Source organism: Larimichthys crocea, chromosome VI (genome assembly GCF_000972845.2).
Source record: "Larimichthys crocea isolate SSNF chromosome VI, L_crocea_2.0, whole genome shotgun sequence".
Taxonomy (NCBI): Eukaryota; Metazoa; Chordata; class Actinopteri; family Sciaenidae; genus Larimichthys; species Larimichthys crocea.
Window position 1 is genome coordinate 11,444,001 of NC_040016.1, and position 13,323 is coordinate 11,457,323.

At 39.3% G+C, this 13,323-nt stretch overlaps 1 protein-coding gene across 1 annotated transcript in view; it reads right to left on the reverse strand.

The window, feature by feature from the left end:
• ca16b (carbonic anhydrase XVI b) overlaps positions 1 to 13,323 on the reverse strand; it is a 92,368-nt gene that overhangs the window by 26,807 nt on the left and 52,238 nt on the right. Inside the window, exons 4-6 of the mRNA XM_019262508.2 lie at positions 10,099 to 10,247; positions 4,156 to 4,251; positions 2,107 to 2,173 (exon numbers count right to left, since the gene is read on the reverse strand). Coding sequence (XP_019118053.1) covers positions 2,107 to 2,173; positions 4,156 to 4,251; positions 10,099 to 10,247 — 312 coding nt within the window. The remainder of the gene's footprint in view (positions 1 to 2,106; positions 2,174 to 4,155; positions 4,252 to 10,098; positions 10,248 to 13,323) is intronic.

Sequence of the window (13,323 nt, forward strand, 5' to 3'; positions counted from 1 at the left end):
TCAGCGCTTGTTATCACTCTGGCCAGATCTCTGTACTCAGATGGGCTGAGAGAGGACCAAAGGGAGAGGAGTCAGATAAAATGGCCTGCTCTGACAGCTGATCTATGGCTAGGTGGTAGCCTTCACTGCTCCGCGTAACAACTGTGGCATGGGCCACGGGGATTAAGACAGATCCAAATAATCTGTTCTATCCTCTATCCGTGATCAGATGGATGTGTCAAAAAACAAACAAACAAAACATGCAGGAATCAGTCTGCGATCCAGAGAAAGATCCTTTTATCTCCTGCAAATACGTTGCATGGGCTATACAAGTGGCCTTGTTTTTTTTACCCTTGAATTCTAATGAGAAAAACCCAAATAGCCGAATTTACGCCAAATCCAATCTCTCACGGTTCGTGACCTTATCTAAAAAAACAAAACACACGCGAGAAAAACAAAACAAAACGGGTTTTAGGGTGATAGTGCCGAGGCACTGGAAGCCTCACCCCCACCATGCCTCATCTGCACTAAGAGTCAAATTCAGTATTCACAGCCTTTCTTCTCAGCGTTTTCAGACAGCGTACGTGCCCTATCGCTCATGGGCCGCTGAGATGCTGATGGATGGATGACTGTGGGATAACGAGCCAGTGGAAAACCAACCACCAAAACGGGGGAGGAGGTGAGAAGCATTTAGCAGCCAGCAGGAAGAGAGTCCAAAAAAAATAACCACACCCACACAGACCTCCTCTTTCAGTTGGGAGATGAGAGATACAGCGGTGTTAGCACGAACATCTGTGTAGTTACACAGCACAGAGTTCAACCTCTTTCGGAGACTGATGGGGAAAATAACCTAGCAGTGTTTTTCGGCATGCCTTTATCAAGGTTATATAATAAAATAACGTGAAAGGGTGTACATCTGTGAAATGAAAAGGACAAGCGAAATGGCCTCCCAGCTGAAAACAGACCTCTATTCTCCGAAAACTAAAGTCTATTTTCTGTATTGCAATTACTTCATTGAAATTGTGGAAATTTCACTGAACAAAGTGATCCATTTTCTGAGGCCAATGCACATGTTTTATTAAGAATCAAGTTTTTTTTTCATGTTTTTCTTTTCCTGCTCATTCAGAAAGTTACAAAAGTTTTTTTTTTTTCTGCCCTTTCAACCCAAAGCAATACCCTCACCAGCGCACATTGAACAACATCCATCTCCAGAAAGTACAGAGAGTGAAATCATAATTAGAGATGACTCGATGAAGCCCAGCAGTAGTCTTGTGAAACCACAATCGGTACAGAGCAATTACGCAATGTGTCTATACATCCGCATCCATTTACATGTCCCTGTCAGCGTGTGCTTATGCTCGCATAAAGACCGCCAGTGGCAGGTTGTAAAACGAATCATACGTGTCCGTGTAAACAGAGCGGGCTGAGTCCCCAGATGCAGCGAGATTACACAGTCATGCTTAGACATCTGCTTATGGTCTGCATAAGTCATGCATGCAGTAAAGCCAGCGCAGCAGCATTCGTTTAAGACATCATGCCATGATGAATTGTGCCCTGGCATACAACACAAGCCATTAACCGTTTAAATGTGAATAGAGGCTCTGCAGCAAGACACACTCCGGATGAGCTCATATGTGTATGTCTGAGGCAGAATCAAACCGTCCTGTCCATTTGAGGCTTGGATGTAATTAATATTTCTTTCTCTGTGATTGAAGCCACAAGGGACAGCAAGGGAGAGGCGAAATCTTGAAAATTTCGCCTCCTTTTGAAGTTAAACTCTGCTCATGTCTTTGTGTTTAAACTCCAATTTGCGTTTATTTTTTTAAAATGAAGCCTGATACTTAAGCAGCTGAAAGCGACAGCATCCATGTCTGTTCGAGGGAGGTTAGGAGGAGCACAGCGTCTGCACTGCCATAAGGAATTTACCTCTAGGATCAACGAAAACACGAACAACAGAAAAGCCAGAGTGATTTTGTAAGGGATAATTGCTCTTTGGATATCCCACATGAATTTAAATCCCACAGTACTGTTTCATGTAGAGGAGATTTGGAACAAAGAACACATCATATAATATAAGACTGTTCTATAGACAGTGTTTATAAGGGAGTTGCTCCCCCCATTACTTACCGTGATGTACTACTCCTTTCAATCCCTGGATGATTGGATCTACAGCTGGATTGTCTTTTTGCCCCAGCTGCAGGAAAAGGGCCGAAGAAAAGAATTACAACAAGGATTACAAAACCGGAATAGTAATCTGCCGTAAATACTAAAGACAAATCAATATGAGCATACAGGGGGTGGACACAATCAGGGCAACATCTCAACAGTAAAAACTAGAAGCATCTAATACCATCTGCTGCCATTGTTCACTTAACCTCTGTGTTCAATTTGTGTTGAGATTTTCTTGTTGACTACAGAGTTAAAGCAGTCTTTATTTCAAGGTTGTTGTTTCTGGTGTTGACTGCAATTAGACAAAAATTAAACACTTTAATCAGCAGTAATTAGTTCTTCTTTAAGCATAACTATGATATATATATATATATATATATATATATATATATATATAGATATATATATATAGTAGGTATACTGCCTCCAGAGGACTCAACACCAGTGTTGATTCCCTCCTTAGGACCTACTGGTAATTTTTTTTGCCATGACTGAAGACTGGCAAATATTGCTCAGCCTCACATTGTACAATTTTCCCAATGTCCTACTTAAGAGACAAGACTGGACAAAACAGAGTTGGGATGCAGGGCCCAATCTTCCCTTGCTCGACATTAATTCAGGTCAGTCAGTGGAGAATAATTGTGTGGAACTGAATGCTGAATGTGGATAATATGCACACCTTAGAGGCCATTAATAGGCCTTTGGGGAGCACAGAAAGAACTCTCCTCATTGATTAGAAATGGTAAATCTGAGCCAATGTGTGTGTGCCCGCTTAAAAAACCCTCACACTGTAAACTGCTATTCAGCGGATTGTGTATGGTGGTGCTAATTGCAGTAAGCAATAGGGCTGTCAGGACCCAGCGGAGGCATTTAGGTCCTCGTACACACATGCTTTTATCACTGTCTGAGAGTAGTCCTACATTACAAACACCTGTGTCCCCATTCCAGCCTCCCTCTTCCTGAGAGCTGACCCTTCCCTATATACTATTAAGCTGAATGTTAGCACGCATTGATCACCTGCCATCAATCGTCAACATACTGCTAATAGAAATTAAGAGCATAACGCGGAGAGGGGGCCCTGCGGTTGTCAGTGCTGCTGGTGTGTGCATTTCACAGTTCATAAATCTCTGAGATGTTTTTTACAGTTAACAGAAATTAGGACCATTCTTGTCCATTAAGAGCTTTTGTGCGCAGACCTTCAGGGGACAATTTGTAGTATCTCGGTAAGCAATCTGTAATGTGCCACCGAACAGAAGAAATAACCAGCTTCTAGGTGAAAAGAAATTCTCAACACCACAAGTGGCAAAGATCACCTCTAATAAATATCTATCATTTACTGACCTCAAAAAGTATTTACATCTTTATCCTTTTCATAATTGGACTAACAGAATTTCAACTCTTCCCTTTAAGTCACAAGCCTAAATGATTTACAGTGTCCTTTTATATTCATTTCTTTTCATGTTCTGCTATTTTTTAATCAGTTTCTTTTTATCCACTCGTTTCATTGGTTTAGTAACTACTTCAATGCTAAGCACTGGTCATGTACATGAATGTGACATCAATTTAGAAGCCTATAAAGAAAGATATTTTCTGGCTTGGGAATACTAACAAGTCATTACAAAGAGGTTTCCTTCAATTCACGACTACTGTAACCTGAGAAAAGGAAGGTATTTATATCGGTGAGAATAGTATGTTTTAACAACAGTATAATGGTCAACATATTCATCTTAGTTTAGACTGTTTGGTTAGAAACCAAGTATTGGACAGATAGAAATGTTTCACCTGTTACGCCTACATGAAATGTCAGGGGATCATCAAAGTGATTACAATTTATGCTGAGGGGGAGTATAAGTGTGTGCACCAATTGTCATGGTAATGCATCCAATAGTTGTTGAGTTATTTCAGTGCAGACAAGAGTGGTGGACTGACGCTAGCATGGACACTTGTGTACTCGTGGTTTTCTTCAGATTACATTTGTCCTGACCTCCAGCCCCGCTCATACTTTACCTCAAAGAAGACCGCCATGGCAGAAATGATGCGTCTTTCCTTGATGGCAGCGCTGAGGCTGTCAAAGTCGTCTGAATTGTAAAGGTAGATCTGCATCTGGGTTGGGAAACAGAGCATAAACAGCTTGAGGAGTGGACAAGGAGAACCAACTGTCATGTAATCAATCACTCGGACACACTGCTGAGGAGCTGATGAAAAGCTGTTTTGAGGGACATAAAAGAGGGTGTATTTATCACTCTCATAAATCTCCCATAATCTGTGTCATTCCTTTTTGTGTTCTGCCACTCCTGGAGGATGGCTCGAGAAATACAGCATCCCATTCCTCAGGGCGACTGCCCTCGCAGAGACAGTCACAAGCACAGAGGAAGAACCGGAGGATTGTGCTCTTTTCCCGTGGTGAGATCTGACAGAATGGTAGGCTTTTAATCATTCATCAAAATCATCAAATGATTCTAAAAGTAGCAGTTGTAGCTGTCCATCATCATCTCAGTGTCTCCAGTCTCTTTAAAATGAAAAGCCCTTTCATGTCACTGAACCGAGTTAATTGGCAATAAGAAAAAGGTCCTAGATGTTGATTTAATTAAAGGGTATGCCTGCCTTTTTTCTTTTTCCAAGGACAATTACGAGAACCCGCCCCCCCCCCAGCTGCAATTGATGCTAAACGTAAAAATAAATGCACTATAAATAAGGATAAATCCATTAATGCATACCGTAAGCCTGAACCAGGTACAAAATGACTCAATCCAGATAATTTAGACGAATTTAAGTGATCAGTTTCCTTCAGAGTTCCTTTAACTGCAGCCTTTAATTGAACTAATTTGTTGTCTGGGAACTCAGCAAGAAAGAGCTCTGGCCATTCATCACCCTTCAGATGTTATTAACTACACCACCCAATTAAGCTGGCCCCCTTAGGCTTCATTTACTCACTGACATTAGCTCATGTGACCTGCTCTTGTTAACAGCACACTGGAAAATGTGATATTCAATTATCAAACACTTTCATATCAGCCAATAAAAATAAATGTTGCCAAACGCGATTTGAATCAGTTGATTGCACGCTTGGTTTCAGTGTATGCTTCTAAGTTCTGACACAAAATCCCTTGTTGGTGTAGACTTTATTCACATCCACGGATATCATTGAAAGTTGTTGATTTTATGCGGGACAGACAGGTGGTCTGACCAACATTTAAGCTCTCTCAAGACATTCAGACACATCCATACAAGTTTGTTTTTTATCAGTACAAAATGTGCTGATGTTGTAGAGAGAAATATGTTAAGACAAATCTGAAAATAGTGAGCACAGGCAACTAACAACAGCTTGCGAGAGAGCCGAGGTAACAGGAAAGACAACAAAACATTATTTGAGCTTCATAATTTTCTCTGGAGAACAGACAGCCCATGCTGTCCACAATTCCTAAGCCCCTTTTTTTTTTAGTATAAATTCATTCTATAGTCCTGAATTTTTTGTTTCCAGTACAAAATGAGTGCAAACACCAAAGCCTGAAAGCTGCTCTGCATTCCCAAGATCCATTTAAGCACAAACAGGTGAAAAAGAAAGTCATGTCTGGCATGATTTCCCAAGACAGGGACATATTGAGGCAAGAGAAGAAAATAAACAAGTTTGTGTACGGAGAGAGATCTTATATTTATCACAGCAGCATGAATTTATTTCTTTTTCTCCTACTTTATTCTTTAAAACAACTGTGCTACTGCAGCGTTTTGTTGTTAACAGGTAATTGTGTCTTTTGTCTGTATTTTTTTTAAACGTATGAATCTCTCACTCCAACCACATTTATGCTATCCTTTCACTCTGGCACCTACAAAGTGCTAGAGCACTCATTTTCAAGAAGAATCAAGTGTCACACAATTTGTACAGAAGGTGTTGCTGAACAAATATATGAAACTTCACATTGCAGACTCAGAACAGTGAAGTTCATAGACAATAAAAAAAAAGGACAGCACAAAACGACGAGTGGATTACATAAACGATTTATTTACGAGGTACTGTAATGCCCATTGTCGTGTTGACCTAGTACTAATACAGCTAAGTGGAATTAAACAAATACCTGACAAATACAGGCGTTGGTCTCCTGTCACATGACTCCTTATAAAAAAACATATTCACTGTGTTGATGGTGCGTCACTGTTGCTATGGCTCAGACACTTGATGACGATGATGCAAACAGGCAAAAACTAACAAGCAGGCAAAGAAAACATTTGCCAAGTCTGATTGTTTGATTCAGATATTACCGCAGATGTAAGCAGTAATATCTATATACTATATTTTATAGTAAACACTATACTATATACTTCGGATTGGCCTTTCTACCACTGTTTGGTTGTTGGCTTCCACGTGTCATGGCAACGACATGTTCGTTCAGGTGTTTTTCATCAGTTTTTAGTTCACACATCACATTTATGGATTTTCTGTAGGTGTGTTTTCGCTACGGTGAGTTTCATGCACTTGCAGCTTCATATGTGTTGCCAAAACTCTCAGGGGCACCCTAACTATCCCCATTAGTCGTGACTTATCTGAGACTCCTAATGTATATTCTTAATCAATGTTCTGTTGCAGATGTGCCTTCAGAGCCGGCGGAGCTCTCGTTCTGTATTGTAATGTGCACCCATCCTGACACCAACACATCCGGAGTAATGTGTGCAAACACATACCCCTTTCTAGGTGTGATTTGTAATCCATGTATAATTAATCTAACCTCGGTGACACCCTAATATATTATTAGAAAAGATCTCCCTATGGTACCCTGAGGCAGAAAAAAAAATAAAAAAAATCCACTGTTTCATTTTTCATTGTATTGTTTGAGCAAACAGGTGGTCCATCTATCGATTTCCTCACTTCACTCCCACGAAAAAGGCCGTGGTTAGATTAATGTCAAGCTCTGGAGCTACAGGCCAAGCAGCTCATAGGTTCTTTCTTCTTCTTCTTTTTGTTGCATGACCATGTTACAAAGGGAGAGCGGCTTCATAATACAGCTCATTAAATTTGTCTTTCTACCCTTTGTGCCGATGTGTGAACTACATTTGTGTGTTTTTAAGCTTCTGGGCAGGTCGGATAAACACTTTTAAATTTTTTTTTTTCCTTTCCCTCCACTGTAGCACTAAATGCTTTATGCAGTGTGTTACCAGAGAGTCAGAGTGGAATGTGATTCATTTGGAGTGGAGAGATAATTAGACAGCAGATTGGAAAACAGTCTCTGTTTAGCAGAGACAAATAAGTCCTGGAGCTCAACCTCCAAGGTCATGTTGCTTCAACTCATCGGAGAACAAAACATATACGCAACAAAACAAAAGCCAGCCTCCGCTATGAAAGATCACTGGGTTTATCAAACACAAACATTTATAAAAGGGTAGAGTTCTGCTGCGCATGTGGTGTCAGATCTAATATAATCTCAAATGCATCAAATTCTGTCAAGGCATAAGCATGAAATATGAAAATGCCACATCTCACAGGATGAAGCGGTTAAATGGCCAAAGGCTAGATCCTGCATAAACACATTCCCCTTCAACTATTCATCATTCGATTTCACTCTTTCACCTTCTGGTTCCCGGCTGTGAAATAATACATCATGTTTGATATATGTAGGGTGACTTATTGATAAAGAGAGTAATATTCATAATCATAATAATGTAAAAACAGACCTCCCACTCTGTGCCGTTTCTACGTACATGGTGCACCATGTGCATACAGCATAGAGTTAACAGGAAATATCTTTTGCGGATGTGTGGATGGAATATTTTTTTTTTTGTACTTCCTGCAGTCAAGGTCATCCCATGAGAATATGACTTTTATGTTGCCATTAGTTATATGTTGGTCCCATTTTTTTTTCCACTGTGATAATTCCTTTGAATATTTCTCCACTGTGACAAACTCAGTCCCCATTATAGTGTATGTCAAGTCAATTAGATTTGGGCTACATGTTCTTAACATGTGTGTTGTTCTTGTTGTGAATAAATGGTACCAGAAGAGGCTCATCTGCCTTTTTAGTTATGAAAAATAACCCAGACCTCCTCTGCATCCATTCATGATCACTGCCGTTCATTAGGCTTCCACACATAAGCACAAGTAACCTTTTTTTTTGTCTGATGTAGCCTGTCAATAAGACCAAGACTCATCCTTCGTTTTTCTTTTTTACTTTTCCAAATGTGTTCTTTGAAATCAATTTTAAGGTTAGGCTGAAGGTTATTTAACTCACTTAATTAATTCAATAAATTAATGGATAGGGCTAGTTGTTCACACTGTCCATGACACAGTTATCCTGTAACTGTCAATGTTTACGGCTTGGTCCCCTAATTTATATATTATAAATTATATACACTCTCACTTGCAGCAATAAAAGAAACTAAAGATCAGAATCGATTTGTAATTATATTTATGCTATTTCACAATCTTTCCACGCATCAACTGTGTTCCTTATGTTTTAAAGAAGAGCGTCATTGTATTAAATTTCAAGCACATTAGCTTTGGAATCCGTCTGATTTGACAGAGAGGTCGATGCAAAAACCTTGATCTACACAAACGACATGCTAAGCTTCAAATCTATATTTCACATCTATAAATGATGCATCTGGAGGGCATAATCTACTTGTTCATGCTCAGCATTTTTTCTAACAGCTGCTCAAATTGGTCATTAAAGTGAAACTCCATCGTCTTATTTAGAAGCGCACCATCAAAGCAGCCATATGCACAACAGCTTTATAATGGTTGTATATAATCCAGTGCCCTTTAACACTACGCTGAACACAAAATGATGTGGCAAAAATAAATCTAATTACTCAGCCGTACAGCATCAAAAGCCGTGCCTGCAGAGAGGGCTCCAAAGAACATGGCCAAGAAACAAACACAGGAGGACTCTAGCTGCGTGCTTGGAGATTACAGTAATTTCCTTTTATATATATATTTTTTATATTTACACTAATTATTAACCATTTGACAATAGAGTGGGTGAAAAAATATTTTATATAACCGCATAAAATGTAAGAGTATGACACATTTGCAAATCCATTTTAGATAATGAATAGGAATGGCATTGTAAATGATAAAAAAAAAAACATTGAAAGGCACTAATAACTCATTCTCCACACCATAGAAAAAGAGTGGGTTTTCTGCTTTAATCCAGGAGCCAGAATAAATAATACCAAAAGGTTTCAGGCTTAATACCCTTTATATCTGTGCTACAAGAGTTGGTGATTTTCTTTTCTGCTTTCATTTATTACTTGCAGTCTCTTCTCCCTTTGTTTCTTTTGTCTGCTCGCTGTTTTGGCATTAACGGAATTAAGAAATCTATTGTGACCTTGTGAAAAAATCAATTTAAAAGCAAGAAAAGTAATCTGTAACAAAACTTTTCTCTTACGCCTTTTCATTCAGCTTTCAGCGATGTGATATCCTTGACTGTGAATAAACAGATTTGGTATATATTGTGTTTTATATTGTCATGTGTTAGATATTTTAATGCCTGCACTGTTCTTCAAAAAGTGAGATCTGAGGCAGCAGAGGCCTAGAATAGTACGGCTTAAGCCCAGGACATGCTGGATCCTGCCCCATAATGCAGCACAAAACAGTCTTTTCCTAACACCACGGGGAATTTAGTTTTCTCCAAATGTCTGAACAATCCTCGGCCATTGGTGGTGCTTCTTGGAGTGAAGGTAAAACTGGATTTTAGAACCATCGATATGTCTCAACACTGCACTAACTCTGTGTCACTCCTGAGCCTGTGATCCCTGCAGGTTTCCATAACTATTGAATCCATGCCACAAAGAAATAAGCCTCATCAACAAACAGAAGTGCATTTTAATTTTCATGTTGCTGCTCAAGGCATTGACAAACAGTTTTTTGGTCCCAGAAAGCCTTGAACGTTCAGTGTTAACCCTAAATATCCCTATTTTGTTTCATTTATCAAAGTGTATTGTAGTGACAGGATGCTTTACCTCTACAGGGAACCTTCTGCCATTTATGCTGTGTTCTGAGCCTGCTGATCCATTACTGTGGCCCCAGTGAAACTCCATCTTCTCAGCCTTAAAACGCCCTGGCAATCCAGCACCTCTTACGAAGTAGTCATCCTTCAGGAGAACAGCAACTAGAGGGAGAAAAAAGAAAGATGGAATCAAACAAAAAAAGTAAAATTAAATGCAGCATGATCATACAAAGGCAGCTAAAAGGAGATTATTAGTCACAGAATTGATTTTACAGCAGCGCAGTAGTGACTGTTCATCTTAATTTGTATCCATTATCTCAAGTTCACAAATTAATTCTCATTATCTAAATTCTCATCTGTTTTTTTTTGTGATGATAACTCAATTATCTAATCATCTCAAAATAACACGTTTCAATTCTGTGGTGTTTGTTCTTTGAGCTTCTGATGCTGAGTGGATGCATTTTATTATCTCAAAATATCAAACACAAACTGGCTGGTTTCTCCTATAAATAAATAAATAAATAAATAAATAAAAAGGTAAAATGCAATGTCTACTTGCTTCACTGATTAATTTATCAGCCATCGTTTCTCCCTGTGACATTGTCAATATGAACTAAAACCTTGGACAGAAACCCAAATGAGGCAATCAAAACCCGATGAAAGGGTAGCTCTGATTCGTTTTAATCTCTTTTCTACATCAGCTTGTATTGATGCAAATGGATGTTAAACATGTTTCACTGAGCGAAGACTTTTAATATGAAATGATCACAAATAGATGTTTCAATTAGGACTCGCAAATGTGCTTTTGTCCTTTCATTAGAGGGTATTTAAAAAAAGGGCTACGAAGCTGTGAAATGATCTCAAATGATCTGGACTAAGAGCAGCGAGAGGAAAATTTTGGTACCTGGCAACCCACAGCCTGACACAGTTTGTTTCATTAAGACCCATTATGCAGGGAATCGTTTCATCGCCGCATACAAAGTCAGAGATGGCCACTTTCACAATGGATGTACACAGACATACCTTTCAACAGACAGACAGACAGACAGACAGACAGAGCACACAGCACCCTCTTCCTTGACCTTCCATCCTTTAAAAACATTGTTCCTTTAACTTATTGAATGTTTCTCTAGGACAACATAATGACGTTCACAAGCTTTGTGGTCTTCTTCCACCTGCAAGCTTCTCACAAGGCTGTAATGTCCCTGTTATTCTACAGCATATGAAAAACTTTCCCCTCATGCATGATTCTTACAAGATTCTACATTGTTCACGACTTTTTCAAATGCACGGTGGTCCAGAAGACTGTAGAATTAGATTTGCTATGCGGTACTACTGTTATTTATGATAATGGATGTTCCATCAATACACACAAGAATGTGCAAATGAACTTACAAAATTTTATGATATGATTGATTTTGCTACAGTTACTGATTCATTTTAAAAAAGTGTGAATATCAATCCCATCCGATTTTCAACCCCTTGAGATCACCAGATAAACTAACATGTAAATACACCATTATTTTGTGCTATTTGGTAGATTTTAATGTTAGAGCTGTCTTCTGACAACCACTTGCTTAAATAGCCAGAGGTCTCTATTGCTGCCAATTTGCTGTGGAAATGAGTTAATAACATTTCTGTGAGCATTTTCTCTGAATATTGATAGTCACAGTTTCAGTCAAAAATAAAAAACTAAAACAAACTGTGAAACCTAAATGATATTGTGAATTATAAAAATGATTTTGTCGTTCTGTGGAATGGTCATTTTCAATGTGGGTTTGCTGGTTTGGATTATTCAGTAGGATGTAGTTAGGTTCCCAGTGGTCTTCAATCCATATCTTTTTATCCAATATTCTCTTTTGTGTCTATGAGAACCCTCAGGAAGGGAAGCAGACTAAAAAACACCCAAAACTGTGAAAGATATTTCAGCAAAATTAAACTCAGCAGCCACAAATGAACTTTAATACCCTCAAAAATTATGACTTTCGCTTATAAAGAGAGTTGACCATATCAAACGACATTATCACAGAGGGGAAGACACGCCACACTTTTTGCATGTCAATGCCATCTGCCAGAAAAGGGGTCCAGTATCTCTAAAATGTCTAATTCCAGTGGAGAAAAATATTATTCCTCCTAGCTTGATCACCACACACGTTTGAAATCCTGCAGTGCCATCTGAGAGTTGTTTTTTTTTTTAAAGGGTCATAAAACTTTCCACAATTTAGAGTCAAAACACAGACATTACCGCTGTTATGAGATTTCTAACGTGACAGCAGCTACTTGGATTCACCTTAAAGGTTGAGCACGCCGACATTTGAAAATGTACTCAGCAGTGTCATGTACGGTTGAATTTGCCAGTTTTTCATGGCATCTAAAACACCACCATGACAAGGCAGATTATCATCCTTCTGCTGTCCTGGCCGAGGCTACATGTTAATGTATTTACCACGTCTACGTTTGACATCATTAGCCAGATTAGAGCCAGTGCTCTGTCGGCTGATCCCTGCCGTTACAGGGGGATTTAGAAAGCCTCTGTGGATATGGACAGCCCACTTTTAATCAGCAAACCAAGAGCATGAGAATGTGGACAAGCAAACACTGTGAGTACACAGATGAGATGTTGGACAAGCTATGCAGAGAGGAAAATCAAATCAAGGTAAGCAAAACAAATCCCCATGTGATGATTACTGGCAGGTATGAAAACGAGATCAAGAGAAAAACGAGGGAGGAGATAAGAAGATCTGAAGAAGGAGAGACCTTCTGTGATGAGAGATGATCGTCTGTCACGAGGCAAGAAAGAATCTGCCAGCAGTATTAATGTGCCAGTGCTGCTTAAGCTGATGGCCCATAGTATGAGAGAAAAAGGGTCTTGGATGCAGAAGATTTCCAAAACTGAAAGCATCGAGTCAAAGTGAAAATGAGTCTGCTTAGGACAGAATTAGCCGTTGCATGACACACGTGTGCGACTTGTTATGTCGAGTATATTGTATGGTAATAAACTTTACTGCTGTTGCTGAAGGAGCATAATCCTGTGTGCAACACAAGGAACGTTAAGGAAAGGAGATGCTGGCTGGCCCTGGGAGTTTTATTAGAAATGCGGCCCTGGGTGTGTTTGAACCCTCCAACAGCAGAGCAGGAATTAGAAGCTAAGCCAAAAAGACCTTGAATCACAGCCAGTGAAAGAAGGATAGTGTGTGTGAAAGTAAATCCTTGATCAATGAAAATGTCCCAGGGGTTT